The 24,664-nt window shown below is 42.9% G+C and overlaps 1 protein-coding gene and 1 long non-coding RNA gene across 2 annotated transcripts in view; both read right to left on the bottom strand.

Annotated features, from left to right (window-relative positions):
* LOC119437294 (tRNA methyltransferase 10 homolog A-like) overlaps positions 1-12,137 on the bottom strand; it is a 41,956-nt gene extending 29,819 nt beyond the window's left edge. Inside the window, exons 1-4 of the mRNA XM_037704351.2 lie at positions 11,629-12,137; positions 7,101-7,263; positions 4,278-4,349; positions 553-624 (exon numbers count right to left, since the gene is read on the bottom strand). Of these exons, the coding sequence (XP_037560279.1) occupies positions 553-624; positions 4,278-4,349; positions 7,101-7,263; positions 11,629-11,912 (591 nt within the window). The 5' untranslated portion in view covers positions 11,913-12,137. The remainder of the gene's footprint in view (positions 1-552; positions 625-4,277; positions 4,350-7,100; positions 7,264-11,628) is intronic.
* A 2,890-nt stretch (positions 12,138-15,027) lies between these two features.
* Positions 15,028-22,354, bottom strand: LOC125942246 (uncharacterized). The gene is made up of 2 exons (XR_007464931.1): positions 19,354-22,354; positions 15,028-19,311 (listed from the first exon to the last, which is right to left on the bottom strand). It is a non-coding gene; the product is annotated as an uncharacterized LOC125942246 (long non-coding RNA).
* Between the last annotated feature and the right edge of the window lie 2,310 nt (positions 22,355-24,664).

Genomic DNA, 24,664 nt, shown 5'->3' with positions numbered 1-24,664 from the left:
GGGAGAAGACAGGGAAGGAACACCTCTTGGGAACGCAACCAGAGGTAGAGGGAGAGAGTGTTGGAAGTGACGCTTGCCTCCTGGCGGCATGATGACAGGACCAGTTAATTTCTTCTATCTCCACCAATAATGAACCGATTTCAAAAATTCTTTCAGCGCAATGCTTCTTAAACAGTGCTTTAAAGCTTCCAATGTACAACCAAAACTTTCAATGGGGCGTGGTGTGGAGCCTTTTAAAGTCACTGGCACAATTTCTCAACTCAAACTTATTGCAAGTATGTTCCAGGCAACACCTGCCATTAGGATGTTCGTGCATATACAGAGGAAACAAACAACTTGAGCATTTCAAGTTTAAGATTGTCCATCGGTCATGCTGCCTTGAGCATGAATATGCCACTGTTAGCAAGAAGTACTGTGCTCTCCCTTTTTCGCGCTCACAGCATAGTCAAATTGCAAAAATTGTTCGATTTTATGAATAATTTCAGATATCCAAGTTCAATTAAACATGGCTGGGCCGAATATAGAAGAAACAAAAAACCTACAGTGACTTACATCCCACCTCTCAAAACCATGCATATTGGAGGAACTGTCCTTGAATGATCCGGCCATGCCAGTCAGGTAGAACTTGAAGGGGAGGAAAAAAATGAGGAAACACATTTAGGCCTTGTGGTGCTTCCATACGATTTGGTGGTGGCACAGAAATTAACAATTTACAGGCTGTCTCAGCTAGCATGCACCTCAGTTTTTAAGTGATACTATATAACAGCCAGCAAATGTATGGAGCTGAATGTATGTTGAATGGAATGAATGTGCACTGTTAGCAGCAGTGCTGAGAAAGCACCAGTATCTTTTGTGTTCTGCCCCATAAGCTAATGGATGCATGTTTTACATGGCCACCTTTCACTGTCCTGAAGATTCAAATTCACTCCGCTGTCTGCGGCATAGTATCTTTTACATGCCTGTTTTTTTTCACGCTGAAGAGAGGGAGAGAAAAAAAATGCTTTACTCATACTCATGCGCAAGGGGTGTCATCATAAGTCAGTGCCCTCAGTCCAGGGTGCTGCTTGCAGCATGTTTGAATGCTCAGTCAATGAAAACTGCAAGGAATAAGTTACTGGTCAAGGAATGGAAACTGCAAACAATTATTACTTTTTTTTTTTCAGACTTTCTTTTTCCATGGTCAGCCATTCAGTGGTTGGGATTGCAGGGAGGTGGATGTTTGAAACTTAGGTAATGTGAAGTGGCACAGCCACGGGATGTTTGGGGTGCTAAGACGGCCAAGCCTATAATATATATTAAAAAAAAAGAGAGAAAGAAGGAAAACCTGGAGGACTTGTGCGACCTTGCATAATTACAACAACCTAATTTCCAGCTAAGCTGTCACACCAGACCTCCTCCCATTGCTGCAATGCCTTTGACTGCTCAGACGACTCCCTCCATCACCTTTGCTACTACTGGCTGTAGGTGGATCACGGTAACTTTTCAGTGTGGTGGAGGCATTTATCTGATTTCAGAGGTTCCAAAGAGTGCACCCATTCTAATTAACGTGCTCAAGTTAATGTTTGAGCTCCCAAACGCACTTTTATCGCATGCATCAGTGTGCAGAAAGTCCCTCTTATATGTGCACAAAGTTTCGGCCTATTACTTTGCTTACAGCGACAATTTCTAAATTTATTTCAATTCCAAGAAGGCATTCTCGCAGCTACCGTGGCAATATGTTCATTTCTTGTGACTTCCCTGATTGCTTCAATGACTTTGAAACTGCACCAGCATGTTTCTCAGCCTACATACTCTATTCTTACAAATTTTCAACCTTATCCACCCAAAAGTTCTGTGACAGCGCCCCTTTTAGTCTCCCAATAACCTCTGACACGCTTCAATTAATGCAAATGAGATTCTTGCAACTCATCCAATAACTCTACAGCTTCAAAACTTTACCAGCATGTTTTTTACATTATATTTCAATTTTTTATACATGTGTATACAATATGCCCACAATATACCCACAAGATGTGACGTGCAACGTTTCAACCCGATCCACTCAGTATTTCTTTCATGGTACTTCTTTGAAACTTAGAAGTGGCTCTCACAAGCAATTGATGAAGCTTTGATAATTTCCACAATTCACACAACCCACATTACGGGCAACATTACCTCCACATCACCCACACTGTGCCCAACATTTCTCCCAAACTATCAGCCTGCCACAACTTTTAAGTTCTCCGGCAATCAGTGCGGACACTCGGTGGCCATGCTTTCTCGTGGGACAGTTTGCTGTTGGGTGGGGCAGGACAGGGCCCTTTTGCTACGTCCATTGCATTAAGAGCTTCACTGTAAAAGCCTGTGTGACAGCTCACCTGCGTGCCTCAGCAGTGCTGCTCTCAAAGGGGCTTGAAGTGAACTGAATCTGCTTTGAACTTGAACCAGTGACTGCACAGATGGGACAAGATGTTTGCATCGGTGTGGCTCATGCATCCATGCTAGAGATTAGTTTCACACGGCGTGGCAAATTAAGAGAGCCTACATTGCATTCTGTGGCAACTCATTTTTCTACGTAGTGCCACATCGCTGACACAAACTGTAGTGCGCAATAAATTCGCAGTGTCACATGAAGCTGGTCACATGCACAGATTTAACAGCTGTGCCCACGCTAGCGAAATGTCTGTCATATGTATACAGATGCCAGTTCAAGCACGAGGCAATGTCGGCATAATGTAAGGATTCGTTTCGCTCAATATTATTCCGTTCTTATCATCCCATTGTTGAGGACTGGCCAATCCCAGTAAGAATGTGTGTGGAGCACCACTTGGACCACTGACAAAATGCTCAAAGGAATAGCTTTGGTACTGTTGCCTTATCAGAGCCCAGATTTAGCTAATTTGTGCCCAGTTTGGGTGCAGATCTGCTGAAACACGCAGGAAAGCTGTAGGTGTTTTTAAAACATCAAAGGCTTTCTCTTCAACGTGAGGTGAATAAAAAAGAACTGCGAGAAAAATATGGTGCTCTGGAATAAGCTGTTTTTAACAGCAATTTTAATTTCTTGCACTGAAATGTGGGCAGATAAATTATTTTTAGAAATGACTAAGTTTATAATGGAGCAGAACATTAAAAGAAGCTGAGCTTTCACAATATATCTGCTAATAGCACACACAGGTTGTTTCCACCACACAGCAGAGAGATCTTTTACTTCTATACGAATTTATCCATTTTAATAGAAACAGCCTTATTAAAGATCTCCTGTGGTAGATATCACAATTTTGTCACATAAGCTGAATTATTTGAAGAGACATACACTACTTGCAAGACAAACTGCGGAGTGATGTCAGCCAACACAGTTTCACTTATTTCCTTTGTAATCAATCACTTCAGAGCACACATTCAAACTGGAGATTTAAAGTTGAGCAGTATTGAAGCATTTATAGCAGAAAGTGCTGTGCTTAGCACACAATTTCATTGCCTCCAAAACTCCTGTACTTAGCACAGGAATTGGGATGCAATGGACATGTGCTCTAAAATGATTCATTACAAAGTTAATTAGTGAAAATGCATTAACTAGCTAACACCACTCCGCAATTTGTCTAGCAAGTAGTGTGTAACTTTTCAAGTAATCTAGCTGATGTAACAGAACTGCAATATCTACCACAGGAGATCATTCATTATGCAGCTTTCATTAAAATAGATTTCTTAGTGCTATATACTTGGCGTATGTTGGGACACTCTGTACAGGCCAGAACAAGATTAATGCTACATCAAACTGCATCTTAGATCATAATGAAGTGCAGCCATAAATAAAATGAAGGTTGCAAGTTACTTTATTCTTCATGGCAAAAAATGCAGAATAAAAAATACACGAACTTCAAGATAAAAAAATATACTAAATAAAATTGGTTTATACTTTGATCTTGTTTATACAAACAAACATCAAGTTTTGTTTTTTGACATTGGTCAGTGAGTTGTTCTATTAATAACACTTTGGATCTCATTAATTCATGCACAAAATTTGAAACAGTAACAGTTCAAAAAGCCAAAAGACAATAGAACATTGTTAGTTCATCAGCTTTTACAAAGAGCCCACATATATTTATTCAGATGTTTATCACAACATTCTTATTTTGTGGCTACACAATATATAGTACATATGTGGCGTTTTCTTGAGCAAGTTGCGGCACAGTATCACGCCAACCTAACCTAAAGCCTCTGTGGCAACAGTGCAACTGTCATCTTTCTCAAGAAAATGTAAAACTTAAATGAGCATCCTAACAAGCCGTCCACCTCACCTGGACAGGGGCTGGAGACCTGCGGTTGAGTGAATAGCAACGCTGAATCTGTTTGCGACACTTCACCTTCTCCTGAAATCAATGTACAGAGCTGCTGTTCAGTTTTCCTCAATGAAATTCAGTCTCTCTCCAACACGAAAAACTTGCACACCACGAAATTATAGAGTTAGTGTTGTACCATCAGAAGGTATTGAAACGTGAGCAAGAAATAACTGATCAGGATGCCTGTTACACATCGATCATTACACGGAAGCATGTGTAATCACTCTGTAGCCCGTTTCCAAGCATAGAGTAGACCAAACTGTACGTATTGAAGCATGAATCAAGCCATTGTTACAAATGCAGCTGAACCTGGAAACAAAACAACGCATTAGAGCAGCTTCGCAATTGTTTGTATTTGAATTTATGTTGGTAGCACAGCTGCCTCGCAACCAAGCATGGTAGGTCACATGGAAAAAAAAAAAATGAGAGAGAGAGAGAGTAAGGGCGTCCTACCCATACCGGGCGAAGAGTCAAGCATGAAATGCCTCTCTTTATAGCAATGCATGCACTAAACTGCTCTCATAGCCTTTTTGTTACATCTAGTGGATCACCTTTCTGCTCATTTTGTCATCATCGCAATTGTCGTATCAGTAGTGAATTCATCGATTACTAAATCGCCTACTATGCGTCCTGTTTTGGTGTTGACTGCCTTCATACATGTGCCACATGCTTCACAAGCAGCAGCGACCCCTCCAGGCGCATACTAGTGCTCATGAAATCATGAAACAATTTGTTAGCCAGTAGACTGCCAGTTTCAGAGAGCTTAAAGGTTAAACTCCTAGCTCAACTGGTGGTGCAGTTCTCGCTTTCCTTTTCTGACCACCTGATTGATGACTGGTTGAGGTTCAACCGCAGCACAACCAGTGCATGAAATATTTTCTCTGGTTTCCGACAACCAGTGATAGTTTTTGACAAGATGGGAAAGGCTGTGGGATCAACAGCACCCTGCAATAGCATGGCTGAAATCTGGTTTGCGCCACATGCTTAAAGGTAATTCAAACGCCTTTTTTGCACTTAAGCGCTTCTCAGCCTGGTGCTGGCTGAAGAAGATGGCCCACTTCTCTTAGTTACCAGATCATGCCTTAAAAAGTCCAATCAAATTGCGCGTTTCAATATCTAGAAACCACACAGTGGGTTATGAGGGACACCCGTAGTCGGGTACTCTGGATTAATTTCTATTAGCCGAGGTTCTTTAACATGCACCTAAATACACGCAACGAAAGATGAGTTAGTATGAATTCATTGTGGCTAAAGAGCGCAAGGAAACACGATCATTGGGAAGAAGGGACACGACAAGGCATTGACTTTCAATGAAAATTTGTTGGCACATGCACAAATACATAGGCAGGACATCCCCATTATCACAAAAAAAAACACAAACAAGCAGAAGACAATAAACCATGTCTTATACAGCAAAGCCAGCTCCTTTGACAACATGATCGAAACCTGGCTTACGCACTAATCACCTTCTTTGATAATATAAGCCTCAATTATGAATCTAGTAAGAGCATGTGCTTATTCTTAAATAAGTCTGTAGTTTCCTGAAATGACGAGCACTTTTGCATTTCACCGCCACTGCAATATGGCCATCATGGCTGGTAACCGAACTGCAACCTCATGCTTAGCAGCAGAACACCATAGCCACTGAGCCACCCCAGCAAGTAACCAGGTCATGTGGTCCACATGCAGCTTTACAGGGTACACATGTGGACAGACTGTGCAACTTGCTTGTACCAGCATCCTTATCTTTCTCAGTTTTAAATGCACTGCCGTTAGGTCTGCAGTCAAAATCACAAGTTGCTGTTACTGTAGCTCCTAACAAACAGTATTCTAATGAAGGTTTGCTACTGGCGATATAACACTCCTGGTGTAGAATTTAGCACATTGATGCATGTAATAGACTAGAGGAGAGGGTAACGAAAAAGAAATGACATTAACGCTAACCAAAAAACCAAGCATTCCACTATGAGCATATGTGTAAAATTCTACACAGCAGTTCTAAAGCATTCACCATTTCATGGCACAATCAACTGCTCTGTTCATTGGCAGCCAGCAGTTCAGAAACATTACGTTAATGTGCTGTGTTGTGTAGTGGTGTGTGTGTCATGTGTTATACGTAGCCTTAACCCTTTCAGATGCCAATTAGTTGTGTTGATTGAAATATTACTTTCACCACATTTCTTACATCTTCAGAATCATAAAAAGCTTACAGTTGCAGAATAGATTAAGAGTTTTCCATTCTTTAGTGAGTTCTGTCAAGTTTACAGAATGTGGACTCCATGCAATAACTCACTGCAGGAACACCAGATACACGAACATCAACTATTTCATGTCTACCAGGCTTGAAAGGCACCTATCCAGTCACTCGAAAATTATGACTGGTGCAACACACTGTGAAAAACAATGAAAGAAGTGACATACATATACGTAATGACATACACCAAGCAAAATACCCAACCATCTACCTTCATACTCGCTTTACTAAAACAAATTTGCCTGTGTAATTCAAACTTGCAGCACTATTTCAATCAGAAGCGTTTCAGGATGTACGGGACACATTTTACATATCCTCACTTGAACCAATGCTTTTGCTGTTGACGCACCATCTTGGTGTACACAATTGTGTACATAACGTCTGAAAGGATTAAAGTACCTCCTAAGAACATCTGTCAAGGAAACTATTCTGCACAAATTAGTGAGCTGCCCAATTTACAAGTTCCCCCAATAAATCTCTTTCTGCACACCCTTATAGTTTGCATACCTATGATGATCTTACTGTACCTTGTCGGTCATGTGGCTATCCAAAGAGAGGTCGATGGCCACCCGAATCTTGCACGAGGATTCGTCCATCTTGGTGAACTTGGGCTTCTTGTGCACTACTACATCCCCATTTGCAGCCTTAGACTCCTCACGCTTGCGTTTCTTCTTCTCTTTCTCCAAAGCCCTGCATCAAAACCAGAAAGCAGTGGAATTGCATAACAATGCAATGGAAAAACACTGCACTTGTGCATGCAAAGGTAGCTTTGTGCCATTTACTAAAATGGGTACTGGTCAGTGAGTTTTGTCAAACAGCCCATTTATTTCCTTTCAAATCTGTTGCAGGGATTAAAATTAAGCATCTATGTAGAGTGAAATGAGCCATGTCTCAAGTAGGCCCTTGGTTTGCGTACCGTGTACAATTGAGTGCTGCACTAATAGTTGTTACACCAAGTACTTCGAACCGACGATGGCACTGGCTCTGTATTACTAAGTAGTATAATGCGCTGGTACAATTTCATAGAAAGCCAGTCTGACAAGTCGCCACATTCAGAAGAAAACCTGCCACAAATGTGACACATCGTGTTCTCTTTGAGGTAAGCTCGACATCTGTGCCAGCCTCTGGCACACAGTGGAAGAGTATATGCTCTGGCATCAGCTTATGCAGAAAATTCAGGGGGCATGCCACAGCTCTGATAGCTTGGCTTTTGTAATCATCATCATCAGCCTATTTATGACCACTGCAGAACAAAGGTCTCTCCCTGCCTTGCATCAGCCTACTCCACCTTACATCTGCAAATTACCTAACCTCATCACTCCCACAACTGCGTTTCTCGTCCCTTGATGTCCATTGTCTCATACACCACTTGTTGTCCTCCCTAAGCTAGGCTCTCACATACTACTTACTGCTGTCACAAGTTATGCCACATACCATATTTCTAGCAAGAAGTGAAACAGACCCTGGCATACCCACCAAGGTGATTTAGTGGCTATGGCATTCTGTGGCTGTGCACAAGGCTGTCAGTTCGACAAGAAACAACTTTCTTTTTTTCACCAATAAAGAAGAGAGATGGAGCACGTTTAGATGACCTGCAATGCAGTGTGCTTTGTAACGGACTGTAAAACAGTCCAAGGTCTCAGTATCATTGATGTTTACCTAGCTGCTAATGCAACTTCCTTTGGTTTACTGTGTCCGAGCAGCTATGTCCTCCTACTGCAGTCTCATGGCTTCACATACTCCACCAGTAAGGAAATCAAATTACGAGCAACATCCCATCCTTGTGACTGAAAACATTTCTGCGTACCAGGCTATTGAAAGGCCAATTTAATTTAAAACATACTCGTATGCAATGTACAACTAGCACAAATCCTGGGTTTTTAATGCTATTAGCATTCTTTGAGAACTTCCCCACTGCTTGCGGTGCGTGTGTGTGTTGCGCATAATCTCTTATCTGCCTACTTGGTTCAATGGGTAGTCTATGGTCAAATGGGTAGAGCGTCAGATTGCTGTGCTGAGGGAACCGAGTTGAAAAAATGTGGGTTACTGGTTATGCAACAGTGGGTATAGACGCTTAGACGGCAGCAGGTTAGGTAAACCTTCTTCTTGAGCTGTAGGAGTTTCTTATCAGAGGGAAATTCGCAAAGTCAGCGATGCCCACAGACTCTATTTTCCAGAAAGACTGCAGGATTCCTGCTGTGGATTCTTCTTCTGTAGTATCCACTCGTAAGACGCTGATCAGATGAGTGCCATAATCCAAAAGAGCCTTTTGACAGACCGGTCCTTGGATTGTCCAACCAAATATGGTGTCAATCACGACAAAGCCTCGAATGTCTGCGCAGTGGATGACTTCACCTGTGACGACTTGCCATAGGTAGTCAGAACCTATTACCAAGATAATCCAGAGACCGGGGTATCTTCAAAAGCTAAGTAATTGTTTGCCAGTAGCTTGCCTTGAGTTCTCAATGCTTGCACAAATGTGTTGTCCACCGTCAGCACATCTACATCATGGCAGATGGCAGGGATGACCACAGCTTCTATGCTGAAAATAGCTTTGCTGTACCGATTGCGAAGCAGTACTTCTACCTCCTTGTGCTTTTCTGTTACTGATACGCAAGTGCTTCCAAAAGTGTTCAGTGCTAGTAGTGTCTCTCTAACCACCTTGAGTTTGAGCTTCAGGGCCACGTCTTCTTGTATAACAGTCCTTTGGCTACTTCCATCCAGAATCCCACGGACGTGTCTGCTTTTGTAGTTGTTGACGATCTATGTGCAGAATGTCTGGAGATACACCGTGTTGTCTGTAGTGCATTGGTTGGTGGGTGATGCAACTTCACAGGAGGAAAGAGCGCAAGAAGAAACACACACCGTACTGCTTCCTGATGGTCCTGTTGTCGTCATCATTGTCCTCTTGTAATTGGGGTCACACATACTTGATGCGTGTCTTCTGTGGCAAGAACAGCAGGTGAGCTTGACTTGGCAATCTTTCGCTTGATCGTCTTTTGCATGTAGTGGAAGCATCTTGTCAACTGCTTAGAATGACAGAAAGCTGAGCTAGTTGGTAAGGATTCATAATGCAAAAGGGTAAGGCATGCAGACACGGACACAAGAGAAGTGCACAACATGAACGCCGACTCTTGATAGTCGGCGTTTGTGTTGTCCACTTCTCGTGTGTCCGTGTCTGCACGCCTTACCTTTTTTGCATTGTCAACTGCTCTTTCTTGATAGCAATAGGTATATCAGCATTGCAGCTGTGTTCCATGTTGCTGAGTGCAACGGAAGAAACATTCCAACCTTGCGACAGATGTATATTGCAAAACGGATGCCATAGGTGTACCGCTAAGTTGCCTGTCAGTACTCATCTACTGTGGGTTGTTGAGATGGTGACACGCATTGCTCTCTGCTTTCCAGTTCCACTCGCATAAGCTGTAGCAGATTGTTGAGTTCAGCGTCTGACATAGCTGCTGGTGAAACTGACTCAAGGAGGCTTGTGCAGAGGAACTGTCAGATGATCATGTCCACCAAAGCATGGCTTCGTTTTTCTCATGTAAAACTGACAACGACGTCGTGAGGTAGAGCCCACTGAAGGATGTGGATAAGCATTGCTGAGAATGTTAGAGATGGCACGCTGAGTGCACCCAGACATCAGACGTTTAGCCTCTTGTGGCATCATATAACCTTCGAAGATCACCAAAGTCCACCATCGGTCGATTCCTCGCTGCCTGCAATGCGAAGTGACATTAAGTCAGTAACCCGCCGTGGTTGCTCAGTGGCTATGGTGTTGGGCTGCTGAGCACGAGGTCGCGGGATTGAATCCCAGCCACGGCGGCCGCATTTCGATGGGGGCGAAATGCGAAAACACCCGTGTACTTAGATTTAGGTGCACGTTAAAGAACCCCAGGTGGTCCAAATTTCCGGAGTCCCCCACTACGGCGTGCCTCATAATTAGAACTGGTTTTGGCACGTAAAACCCCATAATTTTTTTTTTTTACATTAAGTCAGTAAGGGGTGCGCACATGGGTTTTCAGCACCACATATAGATGCTTAGATGGCAACAGGTTAGATAAACTCGGACAGGAGCCATGACGTAGCACCCATGTATTCCAATGTCCTTTCTTTTCTTTGCATACACTGGCTGGCCACATTTATTATTTTTCTTTTTCTACACTGGGTATGTGCCACTCTTCAATGAACTTCTTTGATGTCAACTTTGCTCAGTAGGCATGAGCCACTGGGTACATAATAATCATTATATAAAACATAACTATGCACTACCCATCAGATCGATTGCTAATAGCATTATAACCACCAATCTACAGGGTGGATGCACCGCCAATTCTTAAAACCATGGCCAATTTACGCGGTACATGCTGTGGATATTTACAGTGAAAATACACTGACAAATTCCTTTCGCTAGTGCAGTCAGGTAAAAAATTCGTTTTTTTTCCCCGCAAAACATGGCAGGTGTCAGATACTGAATGATGCACAGCATTTATATGGAATGCACCGTTTCACTTTGAATGCGCGACTTTTGAACACATGAACTGCACAAACAGAGCTAGTCATTATTAGAGTGATTAGGATCCATTATAGGAAGCCTAAAATAGTGCCTTTTGGTGACTGATAGCATGTGCCAAATGGAAGATTCCTAACAAATATTTGATCGTACTTCGAAATGACTCGCCCCAATTTCGCAGTCCTGACTTGTGCATCCTACTCTATTAATTTGAGCGCACCATATGTACTACCTCAAGTTCTCCGCCTCAACACATTTTACTGTATTACAGTACAAAATTCCGTCACATTGCGCTGAAACACGCGGTGCATTCTCTAGTGGAACAGGGGAGGCCGTGTTTATAACAGGAGGTCGTGGTTCGTGAAAAGAGGGAGACGCTCCCGCAGGCGGCCAAACGTGAATAAGCACAACGCATACCTCGAATCCGCTTAACCTTACCCCACGCTGAATGATACGAGACAGGTAAGCCGATTCTGTAAGAAGGTACTGAACCCCCAAAAAAACTGCTTAATTATTGTGTTCGCGTCACGTCGTATGTATACCTTCGCTCCGGTCTCCGCTTGAGCCACTCTATTCTTCGCAAGACCCTTTTCCGGTAGCGTTTCGACACCGTGGAGTTTGGGTCACTCAACACAGCCTCGAGTTCGGAGATGCTCATCGAGTTGAACTCCTTTTTCACCGGTTCGTCGCTTGCACCATTCGCAACGACAGCCTGCTCGACTTCACAGCTGTCGGAGTTGTTTTCGAAAGTTGTGTCCGGTTGGCCACATTCAGTCTCCATCGCTTTACTGCTGCTGTGCACATGCAGCGGATTTGTCCCGATCATGTCAGCGTTTAACGCGCGAAGACATTCACAGATAACCCACAGAGTGAAGTAAATGAGGCAGACATTCAACACGTGGGTTCCCTAACCATCAGTTGCTCGTACACAATCCGCAGTTTCGTTTTTCGTTTGCAGGCAGCCTGGCAGATGCACACAAGTACCCGTTCCACAGCAGTGGGTGTTTAACTAGCGCCATCACAAGCGCTACTTTTTATTGCTGTTTGTTTCTAAGCTTGTAGCACTTTATCATTTTTGTTTGCAAGAAAAATAAGTGAAACAGAGCAAACTATGGAGAAAGGAAAAATACTTTTTTCTCCTTCTCCATGGAATAAACGGATTGGCAGCCTAACATTTCTGCGTTTTTTGTAGTCACGTCTATGTGCCACAGCGCAGGATGTCATGCCAAATGTACCGTATTGTTGAAATCGTGGAGTTTTTACTGCAACACCGAGCTGGGTCAGCGCCAGCGTTTCACATAGGGAAATCGCGTACTGTACGGTTAGGGCGGGTAGTGGTTGGCATCCGAGTATGGTCGTATGGTCCCTAGATAGGGTGTCCGCCAAGGAGATTTCAAAAAGAAAAAAGGCGGTGTCCGCTACGCTTCCTCGCCTCGTCCTAGCGCCGGTAGCGCACCGAGGTAACCGAGGAGGCAAACAAACAAGGCTCGAACAGGAGGAAAGACCGGAAAGACGCACGACACGCCCTGCTAGAATAATACTGAAGGTACAGCGCTCTGAACGATCGGCTGAAACAGGCTACGAAGACATTGCACGGCACTTTTCATTCACTGCCACCGACATGCGGCAACAGAAACACCCTGTTTTTGTACTGTGGTAGCCGGGCGCGCTAGCCTCTTCACCCTGTTTTCCATAGATTATTTACTGCAGCTGCTCGCCAAAGTCTCAGTTCAGTAGCGAGCATGACGGCGTCCATCTAGTTTTTCTTTCTTTCTTGGAAGGCTGCAAAAGAGAGATAAACAAAACGAGACAAGAGCCCACGCGCGTTTAGAAAACAACGAAACCAAAACGCCTTTAGCCCACAAAGTTTACACCGCTTTTGCACACAAACTTTAGCCCCTTCAGTGTCATGAATAAAATTTCACATCGAGCGTTTGTCCATACGTGGTAATAAAGTTTCTGAGTAGTTAAGAATCGCGTGTTCGTTGCTAGGTCAATAGTTATCTTGTGACGTCGAATGCTGCCAATGCTACAGACATGTGTTTTAAGCATAAAATGCTCTCAGGTACATTTTTTTCTTTAAAAAAAGAACAGTGACATGCTCCACACATCTGATTCAAGCAATAGGGACAATCATAAAAGCAGTAGGGATTCGTAGGTACTTTTTGGCTTGAGTAGGGATTTTAAGGAGAACTCGGCCGGCAACGCTGCCGCGAAGCGCGGTTGCGAAAAGCACAAAACACTGTAGTACAAAAAACTTCGTGCACTCTCGTTTTCCTCGCGAAGGAGCGAGAGTTGCGCTTGAGAGCGCCACCAGCTCATTATAGCGGGTTATTTGAAAGTGAGTGTAAACTCCGGCGGCGGTTTTCTTCTTCTTTGGCTATGAATTTATCTCAGGTCGCATGTCAAAGCGCCAGTAAAAAAGCAGGTGAAGCTTAGCAAGCTAATGACAGCCTTGTCGCCAAGTGCCTAGACAAATAATAAGGGATATGCCTAGTTTCGATTACACCAGAACCAGCCAGATTGGCAAACATTTTATCGGTGCTGCTGCACACGATACATTTCGTTTCAAGCGAGGTTGCTGTATGGCAAACAGACGGTAGCTCAGGGAAAACTAAATAAATTAGTTCCGAAACCGAAAGAAGTACATTGCATCAATCTCCGCCCTGCCTTGGCTTGCAGCACGATTTTTTTGCCGATTTCAGCACGATATAGAGTTACGCATATCTTGCGGTTGTCATTGTAATAACTTTTCTTTTTTTTCAGTCATTTAAATTCAATAAGCAGTGCATGTTAATACACAAACGCAAATAACGCTGCACCCGCCGCTAGGTCGCGGGTTCGATTCCTGGCCGTATTTCAACGGGGCGAAATGCAAAAACGTTCGTGTACCGTACTTTGGGTGCACATTAAAGAACTACAAAATGTCAAGATTAGTCCGGAGCCCTCCACTACGGACTCTCATAGCAGTGTTGCCTTGGGACGTTAAACCGCATATATAAATCAACCAACCAACCAACCAGCGCTGCTAATCACGGCTGCTTTGTAGGCTGACGATCGAGCGCCAAATTCAATACTGGTTCTAGAATTCGCATCATACCACGGTCAGTCCAGGGATTTGCTTGTTTATAGGAGGGGATATACGTACACTAAGAGGTATATGCAACCAAAACGTCGCGCTTGGAGGCATGCTAATGGGAGTAACCAGCTTGAACTCTCTCAACCTTCATGACTTTATTGGGATAACAATGCACAAGCAATAAAAAAATGTCCAATTAAGTTGAAAGCCCTGCTTGCCCGGGCCCGTACACCTGTTTCTCCACCTTATTCTGTTACACAAGCCCCCATAAAGGTTTTGACTTTATAGACTTGCGAAATTAGTCTCATTGGTGCAAGAATAATAAATTTACAAGTGCACGAAATGACGATCAACATTGCAAATTTTCAGCCGTATGCACCATTAAAAGCTGCTGAACTCCAGCTTCTCAGTGGCAATAGGCGTACAAACACTGGTTCATTAATCAGTTGCTGGGGCTTACAGTCAACTCTCCATAAATGAGTTTACAACCCGGGTTTGCAAGGCACACCAAGGTGGCATGCTGTGTATTGACTCCATGTAGTTCTTTGATGTGTGCAAAAATATTGGACAGACGTCTTTGTTTTGGAGCCAAACCTGCGGCTATTTGTACACATGGCAGCAACCTTCCAAGGATGGATTCACCAGGTTCCCATTACTGAAAAACCCGAGCTCATGCAAGTGAAACTGCATAAGGCCAAAAATACAAAACTGCACCATCTGCACTGTGTATTCAGTATTCATATTCCTTAGTTTGTCCTCACTGCTTTGTGCTGTTTTCTGTCTCTCCATGGCACTTTGGTGATCTTCCACAGCCAAGGCTGAATTGCAGTTCGGAAACAGTCAAACAAGCTGGACAATGTAGTCATATATCAAATAATTTATTTACATCCTAGGTGCTTATCAAACACATGCGAATGTGACGTCCCATACTGTGCAGCATACAAAAGGAAAGCATGCACTGTCAAGGTGCACAGCTCAACACTGGCCACAAAGGCAGCTGCATCGTTGCCTCATACAAAATTGAGTTCTGTAAAAAAATCTTTGCCTCTGTGTTACAGACTTACAAAAAAGGAAAATACACTGTTCATTCAGGGTTTGAAGGTTGCTGGCAGATCATGGAAGAAATATCGGTTCACAGGGCTGACCGTTTCCGACGGCAGACATGTCACGTAAGGTCACTTCGTGCAGTATGTGGTAAAACCCCCAAAAATGTGAGGCATGGGAGCTAATACAGTCGCAAGTCTACATAGAATTGTCATCACATTCGGTACTTTACTATACACTGCTTCTGCACTTTACCCTAGTTCACTGTACTTGAGCCCAAATCCAAGGAAGAGTCCTATGTAGCTGCAGTCATACAATAGACTTGCTACTACTACTTGTTGCTGAGCTATTTGGTTCATACTTTCTTGTGGTCTAAAATGTGAAACTAAGTGAAGAAAAAAAAATGACAGAACTGGAAACAGCTCTTCCATTCCCGTTTCTTTTTTTCTTCACACAATTTCGTGCATTTTACACCATACACCACAAGTAAACAATGGTTTCTAGCTTTCACAGCAAGCACCAACAATAGTGGGGCAGTAAATTAAGAGAAACTCCACTAATCTGATGCACCTGACATGCAATTTTCCGTCAGGCACACATCGGCATTAATGTTGGAAAGTGTTGAAGCCAGCTAGATGGGTGCAACCTGTGGGGAAAGTTGCTTATTTTTACGTAGGTTCTTCCTGTACATTGGTAAAAGTCAAGTTACCATTAATGTTCCTCAGTTTTCATGAAAAAGCCTCAATGTGTGTGTGTGGGAAAGGGGGCTGGAGGGAAGGGGTGTGTGTGGACCTGAGAACATGAAAACAAGCAATTAGTATAATTGGTGCACATATACAACCACTGCAATTTAAATTCAAAACATGCATTACTTGCGAAAGCTGACTACAATAAAGAACAGGGCTCTCTGAGGAACAGTCACGACTGATCGAAACAGCTCCAAAATTGCAGCTACACGTGCACCCCTAACTGCAACAGCAGCCAGTAGATCAATACACTTGCGTGCACATGAGTAGCACAGAGTACTACACCAGGAAGAACAACAAACATTTTGTGCTTAACTATGACAGCAAGCAGTCTATGCACATAAAGGGCACAAGCTCCTCAGCGTCCCAGTCATCAGCCACTGCCATGCCCAAACAGAATTGCATTGATTAAAAACCACGCAAGGAACAACTTTCTAAAACAAGATACGCAACAAACAAAAACAATGTAGAATACAGACTTTGCAATGACAATACACAACAATGAGTCAAAACACAATGACCACATGACAATGGTGGTCTGCAAGTATCCACCAGAAAAAGAACAACGAAAAAGACATCACATTATCATGGTGTCATCAAAAAAAAAAAAAAAAATCTTGGACTTTACACAGCACAACACTGCATAATTAAGAATGTTGCACAGTATGCCAACCTCTGAACGTGGCAAGAAAAGCAGTCATCTTTTCGTTCAATGTATGCTCCAGGTGGCCACCGACTATTCACTGAGGAACAGAGAAACCCATGCTTAAAGCTTTCATAAGGCCCTCAAGATGAGAAGCGTTATGCACAGTGTGAGAATTGGGGACACCAGGGTCATCACAAAGTAAGAAAACTGGGATTCCGCCCAACCAAATCACAGCCACAATGGTGGATAGCGAGAGCAAAGGATTGGCAAGAATGCTACACAAGTTCCTGGGCCACTCACTGAGAACCATTACAAAGATCCTTAAACACAACCGCCAGTTTCCGCTATGGCCTTCCCACAAAGAAACATGCATGCAACAGCTCCTTGTAGAGTCAACAGCTGCAAACAGCAAAATTTCTTTTATCGGATAGCCAGATTCACACAACGGCTGCCCACATTCACTACCCCAATTGCCTCCCAATAAAATGAGAACAAAAAGGCAAAAAAGCAAACATCGCTTTCAAGCAGCAGAAATCCGAAGCTAAAGATGTGAAAAAAAAAAAAAGCGCAGTAACTGCATTAGAAGAAATATAGCGATCCAACCTGTTGCTATGGGTACAAAACAAGCACCGTTCCACACGAAAATAGCTTGAAAAATGAAAGCACCAAAAGAAATGCACAGCTTTGTACACATGCTTGTACAGTTGCTAAACAAAAGGTTTTGGAACGTGGAAGCTGTCAAAAATTTAGCTTTCCTCATGGCCCATGCAAGCAGCAAGAATTCTGAGGTGTGTACTCTATACTTCTGTCCCCAACCCAGGCATTACACTCCCAATTCAGGGGCGTGCAATCACTTCACAAGAAAATTTAAGTATCTGGGCAACTTCTATCTTCCAAAGAGTTTTGTGCACAGATATGCACAGAACTAGCATAGATTATGTGCCAACTTTGGCACACTGCTTTTCAAGCACTCTTAGCACTGGCCCTATCTCAGTTAACCACAATTTTAATCACTTTTTGAGTGCAGTGACGTTGATAAAATGCTGTTTCCTAGATAAACTTTTTGAAGCGTAAAAAAGTGTGAGTGGGTGGGGAAGGGAAATATGTGCATACCACATAAATAAGCCTCGCGAAATACACACAGGAGTTGTAACATCGCTGCATAGCCGACTTGATTTCCGTACACCGCGATGATCGCACGACAGAACAGCTTCATTGCAAGTTATTTTCCTTTGTATGGTGGCAGTTTACAGCAATTTAAAAAACTTATACACTGTGTGCAATCATCATCATAAATATTGCCGATTTGTAGGTCTTTCTGGCACAAGGGCCAAGTTTGACCAAAGAGCACCATGATTAATTAGAATACTTTGCTGCCACAATCATCAATATTGAACAGCACTACAGTAGACTACCGTTAATTCGATCCCAACCGAAGGTCCTGGCCAGCACCTATACATTTCTATGGGCCCAAACTTTCATTATTTCAATCCTAAAATTGGCCTTCGTCGAATAAATCCAACTTTGCCAGTCAGCATGCACGTGCCCAACCCCCATGTGATTTCCATAGCAACCCCTTTAGTGGCGGTGTCTCAACGGAGCTTAGGAGACAGTAAGGGTGTCACCGCGTCATACGTCATCACCCGTTGAAAACAGCCATTTTCAGCCAGCACTAGAAACATTTTCAAGCAGTAACCGTAGCTCACAATGTCCAATTACGGTATTTACCCAATTCTAATGCGTGCCTTTCTTTCAAGTGGACACGCATTTGATTCGCAGGTGTGTGTTAGACTGGAAAATACTGCCTAATGAACCAGAGGTGTTTTGGCATTTTTGATGCATCTTGTTTAATTTGACCCGCCGGATAATTCAATAAATTTTATAGGTCCTGCCGGGGTCGAATTTGGAAGTGGACTGTACATGGAGAAAAAAAGAAAAACGTGAACCACCAAAAAATCTAATTCAGACCGACCTTAAGAATGATGCATGCGTCCGAACGATCATGTGCTCCTGATCTAGTGCCATGCATGTTATCACTAAATATAAAAGCATTTCACATGTTTACCACATTTGCACAAATATGATGCGGCTATGAATGCTACCTCATGGGGCACTTTAGACAACTTGGAAATACAAAAGGTCACTGGCTCAAGGCAGCCAGAATTCAGTGTTAAGCAACTTGCGTTTCTATGCCACACCTCAAGCACACACCTTGGACGACCACTTGACCACCTCCATCTCCCCTCCTTCATGCACTATGTAGTAGCTCAGCTATCACACCCTTTCGACTAACTATTCATACCTTGCCTACATCCCATAGACCTCAAAGCATCATTCAACCCAACACTCTGGCAATGCATTGATGGTGTGCAAGTTCATGTGATGCTTTCGATGCGCTCTCAGCCATTTCCCTGCAGCGACACGGCATTCCTTGGCTTTCTCAGCATGGGCAAGCCAATGTAAACACCTACTCTGGTTTCATCGAAACCCACCAACTTCCGCCTCACAGCATCGCCACTGTACTGCCACCTCCAGGCACGGGTGTGCGAGTTGAAGAACACCCCATTCGGTGTCAATGCTAGTGCTGCTACGTGTAAACGCTAGCATGCCGACTGTCCCTGCCTTGGTGCTGCGCCGTGTGCGACACCAGTGCTATCATTTGCAAACACCTCAGAGTGTAACAGGCTCACTGACGAAGGGAAATGGGGACCTGGTCTCCTACTTTTTGATGACTTGACTAAGTCCTAACGACGTGTACGATGACGACGTTAATACCAAATTTACTAACCTCTTTGCTGCACTTACTTAAATGCTAGCCGAGTCAACCCGCAAGATGCGTTCTTACACACTTGAAGTCCCCGTTTATCCGTGGATGATGCAAGAAATTCTTGACATACTAAAAACTAAGGATTATTACTACCGCAAATGGAAGCATAACAAAAATAACATATTATTGGGGTCAATTTAAATTTTATCGTAACAAATCCGTTTCAATGATGCGAACACGAAAAAAAAAAAAAAACTATTATACATGGCTCATTCAACGGACATCTGGCGACACCAAAGTGACCAAAAAGGAAGTTATCGGAAGGTCATCTGTATGACATCCTTCCTGACAACTTAAACATGAACACACCCGCAACTTTTAACTCCTTTTATAATGCTATTGGTCCTTCGTTGGCTGCCGACATTCCGGAGATGGAGACCACTTTAATTGGCCCAAATCGGGTTTCTAACACTTTTGTAATTTATGACATCGAATTATATGAAGTTATATCAACTATTCTTATTCAATTAATAAATCTACTGGTATGGATAAAATTACAATGCGCCTGATAAAAGTAAATTAAGATATCTTATCTCCTATTTTGTGGAATATTTTCAACGACTTCTTGCGCGTCACAATGTACCCATCACATTTGAAAACCGCCAAAGCTGTTCCCATGTATAAAGGATGTGATCGCTCAGATCCATCTAGCTATCGGCCAATTTCAGTGCTCTCAGCCATCAACAACATATTTGAAAAAATTATAGTAGGTCGAATGTATAAATTTCTTAATAAATATGACATACTTTGTCCACAACAGCATGGATTTCGGCCTAAACATTTGACGACATCGGCAATGCTGTCACTAACATAATTAATAAACTCAGCCTTAGATAGAAACCAAATTGTAACAGTTGTGTTCGTAGATTTAAAAAAGGTGTTCGACACGGTCGATCGCAGTATCCTTCTCCAGAAACTACAGCATTCTGGATTCCGGGCCCAGACCTATGAACTGTTATCAAGTTACCTTAACGGCCGTCACCAAGTGGTAGCAATCAACAATACTGTGTCCTCACTACAATTTACAACCACACGAGTACCACAGGGATCTGTCCTTGGGCCACTCCTTTTCTCTTTATACGTCAACGACTTGCCGCAGAATTTAAGTAGCTCAGAAACGGTGATGTACGCTGACAACACGGCAGTTGTTTTTACTGCTGACTGCATCTCAGAAATGGAACATATAGCAAATTCTGAATTGGATAAGATTAATGCCTAGTTTACAGCTAACAAACTAGCTATTAACACGAAAAAGACCAAATATACTATATTCCATTCATAGAAAAAAGAATCAGCTATGATAATGTCACACTTGTCACTAGCAACATTGCGCTTGAACACACAAGCTCATTTAAATACCTCGGTGTTGTTTTAGACAACAATTTACACTGGAGCTACCATATCAACTATCTGCTGTTCGCATCTGGATGTTGTGTACTACAGGCGCGTGAGCATTTCGACCGTGACATTTTGCGTTATCTTGTACTTTTCCCACTCATGTAATATACTGTACTGGACGTACAATAGCTATCTTGACCCAATCCGACGACTTCAAGAACGTGCACTTCGAATTATTACTCATAGTAAACACTACGAAACAACCAAGCCATTGTTTCGTGCCTTGCAAATCCTCCCATTTGATTACATTTGATTTTTGATTACAGTTTTCTTCAGCAACATAGTGAATAATAATCGCCCATTTCACTCGTGCATTTTTTAACGTCTTGCCGTCCCACAAGAAACCTTACGCAAGGTAACTTCAACCGAACCTAGGTAAATAATATTTAAGGAGAGTGGCAGGTACAATTTACAGGAGTTAAAATATGGAATAGCTTACCATTAGAATTAAAACAATTAGGGGCACCTACTGGCCAAATTCAAGTTTTTTCTTTCAATGCTATGATTACTTGCACTGCATCCAAATATGTCTCGCACACCTGTAAAAATTGTTACTTTGTCCCCAATTGACATATTGTGCCAAGTTACATTGCTCGCACGATGCCGGGTTTATCAGTTATTCTTTTTGTTAATCGAGAAAAAACTTGCTGTTTACACCATTTTTTTATATCTCTTGACTTAATATTTGTGTGGAAACCTCAAACTTAGTTAAGCCCTTCAATTGTAATGTACTTTTTCTACACCTAAACCATGAGCTTACAAAAAATTGCATGATATTTACTGAAAGTGCCTGTGTAGTATTCAGTGATATATTTTTCTTTCATTGGACCCGTTACTAGCCTTTGGCTATGGGTCCACACATTTCTTGGATATTTTGCACCACGTATTCTATAAAAAAAAAGCAATAAACTTGACTCCTTTAAAACATTGCCACAATTACACTCTTCACTGCAGACTTACACTCCTGCGATTTTGAGGCAAGTGCTCCTGCCAATGTGAGGCTGGATTTTCCGTTAAGATTAGTCACCTGGAGGTTCAGCCTGCCATATGTTAAAAGTCAGGGAATGAAGTTTATCGAGGACTAGAGGGAGAAGAACCATGCTTTTTTGAAGCATTATTCTAGAAAAAAAAAAAAAAAGCTCACGTCATGTTTGCGTAAATACAGCATACTTTAGAGAAAACTCAAAGAAGGATAAGCCAAAGGTCTCTCTGGTAAACATGAAAGCAACCAACAAAAAATACTGTAAGCACCACATCTTTGAGACCAATCTGCAAGGCAATGGGCCAAGCCATGTCAAGCACACAGACCGTTTAACAACTTTCCGCATACCAAAGGCTTCAAGGAGAGCAAGAAGCAAATTTCTGGAACACTTCTTTTTTCAGCATCTACACGTGCACACACTTATGCACATATGTACAAGAACTGTGCAATGAAGCTACTGAAGTGTAGCGGTACTTAATCATAATGCATAAGGCTATACTGGAACGCTTGAAATGCATAATGTGAATTCTTGTACAGGCTTTCAGCACCCAAGCAGGCCCAAAGTTTAGGGATTAAGCCAGAACTAAGTACAACATGGAGTAACAGTAGGACAGCATTTAGGTGTGACACACTAAGCTGTCGGAAAACGTAAACTAACTTGCTGGCTGGAGTCCGAGCTTATCTAAGAGATATGATGAAAAGTACAAAATAGACAATCCACAAACATGGAAACAGCACACTAGTGCCTGTACCCAATGTCTTGCATTCTACATGGTTGTTTTGCACTCGCCATCATGTCTTCACATGGGATACTGTGTTATGTTTGGTAATGACAGATCATGGTAACATGCGTATGCTACTTTCACATGGGCAAGTACTCAATCGCATCTCTTCAATCTTATCAGCTTCTAGAACAGGTGAAAGCATCTCAAGGCATAGCAATGTAAAAGTGTATAAAACTTATTCCACCAAACGAATGCTGCGAAGATAGACAAGAGAGCTTGCAGGATAGAAATGCCAACATTCCATCCTCACCGCTGGTTTCTGACGGCAACAGCAGTATAGAGTCGAACCTCGCCATATCAAACACGGATAAATCGAATTATTGCTTACATCGAAAAGGTGGCGAATCACCCGGAGAATTGCATATATTTTAAACTTTTTACATCGAACTTGCTCGGACACACAATAGATAATTCAGCAGCCGGTTCCCCAAAGACGGCTTCGCCTCAATACAGTTGTTACACGGTCAAATGTACATGTGTTGCAGTGAAGCACATCGAGTGCAGAGGGACCACTATCACAGGACATAGTAGGTGTTCCTTAATTATAAATGCGCGAACCCACTGTCTCCTGTCACAGGACGTGCACTGAGATGCCCCAATAAGTGTACTAGCTAGTCTTCAGAGCTATTTCCGATGTGGCTATGCGAATTTCAGCCCTTCTTTCGCACACCTTGTGTGCCCCATATACAAAACCGTAACAGGATCTAATATGCATTCCTTATACATGTATGCCCACGCAGTTTCCGGTCACTGTCAAACACAGATGGTTAACTGTACTGGCAGCCATTCAGAACTGTTTCTGATGTTGCCGTGGCAATTTAAGCCCCTTGTTTTGGGGCAACAAGTGCAGCTCTAGCTGTAAGTAATTCTTAATTAGTTTATCAAGTCGATGTTTTAGCAGTTCATGTTTCTTGGTGTTGAATTATTTCTATAACAACAGCTACAACCTTTCATGGTGTCCTGTTCAACTGCTTTGCTCATATCCAAATCAAGGCAATCATTTTGGAGTCACCACTGCAATTTCATTGTTTTTTGAAATGGCCTCCTTAAAGCTAAAAAAGTCTCTGGGTTTTACGTGCCCAAAACCACGATTTTATTTGAGGCACGCTGTGTTGAGGGACCCCAGAATTATTTCAACCACCTGGGGTTCTTTAACGTGCACCCAATGAGCGGTAGACGGCCTTTAAAGCCACCCAAGTGACGCATTGGCAGGTTTGATGCCATGCTCTCCGACCACGATTCCTCTCTGTTCGCAACCTCTAAAGTGGCAGAGCCATGGCCCCAAAAGAAGAGGCTTAAATCACCATTGCAACGTAGTGGCCCCTTTCCACTTTTGATATCCTTCACTGCAACACACACAACTATATTGCGGTGTAGCTGACTTTAACAAACCAGCATTATGCAATGCTTAGACGCTTGCTTTTAAACCACCATGCATATTCGCCCATTTCACTTATAATTTTATATATCAAACTATTTCGTGATCACCAGACTGCTCGATATAATGATGTTCGACTGTATGTGGAGTTGAAAAACTTAATAGCATGTACACACCGTGTACTGCCCAACATCAGTGTCAGCGTCAGACAGTGGCAGGCCTGCCAGGGTGAGTGAACAAGGCAGCAGGCATGCAGCATTCAACAAATGCACTCCCATAAACTTGGCAACCTGTGGAAGCTGAAGTGGCAAGCCAATGACACAGCAGTCAGGCACAGATGTGGCCATTGTTTTGGCCATGTCTGTCACATTACAGGCAGGCTACCTGCTGCAGCTACCTCACTGTGAGGACATCACAAGGGCATGTGAGGATGCTCAAATTGCACAATATCGTGGCACAGAGACAGTAAGGTTCAGTGTGCACAACAAAGATTGAGCGCAACTCTTGCAAAGGAGGCTGGAGGAAGAAAGTTCAGAGATCCCGGAAGTGCGACAAGTCCAAACATTGGAAGCAAGCCAAAAGGAGTGTGCATCATGCTGAGGCACTGCTCAATTGTCAGACAGCAGAGAGGCCTTCCTCAAGCAGTTAAGCCCTCCACTCTACATATGCTCTGGTGTTGCAGTTGATGACCTG

The sequence above is a fragment of the Dermacentor silvarum genome, chromosome 1 (assembly GCF_013339745.2).
Source record: "Dermacentor silvarum isolate Dsil-2018 chromosome 1, BIME_Dsil_1.4, whole genome shotgun sequence".
In the NCBI taxonomy this organism is placed as follows: Eukaryota; Metazoa; Arthropoda; class Arachnida; order Ixodida; family Ixodidae; genus Dermacentor; species Dermacentor silvarum.
The sequence above is the reverse complement of the archived record's forward strand: the minus strand, read 5'-3'. Positions and strand labels throughout refer to the sequence as shown.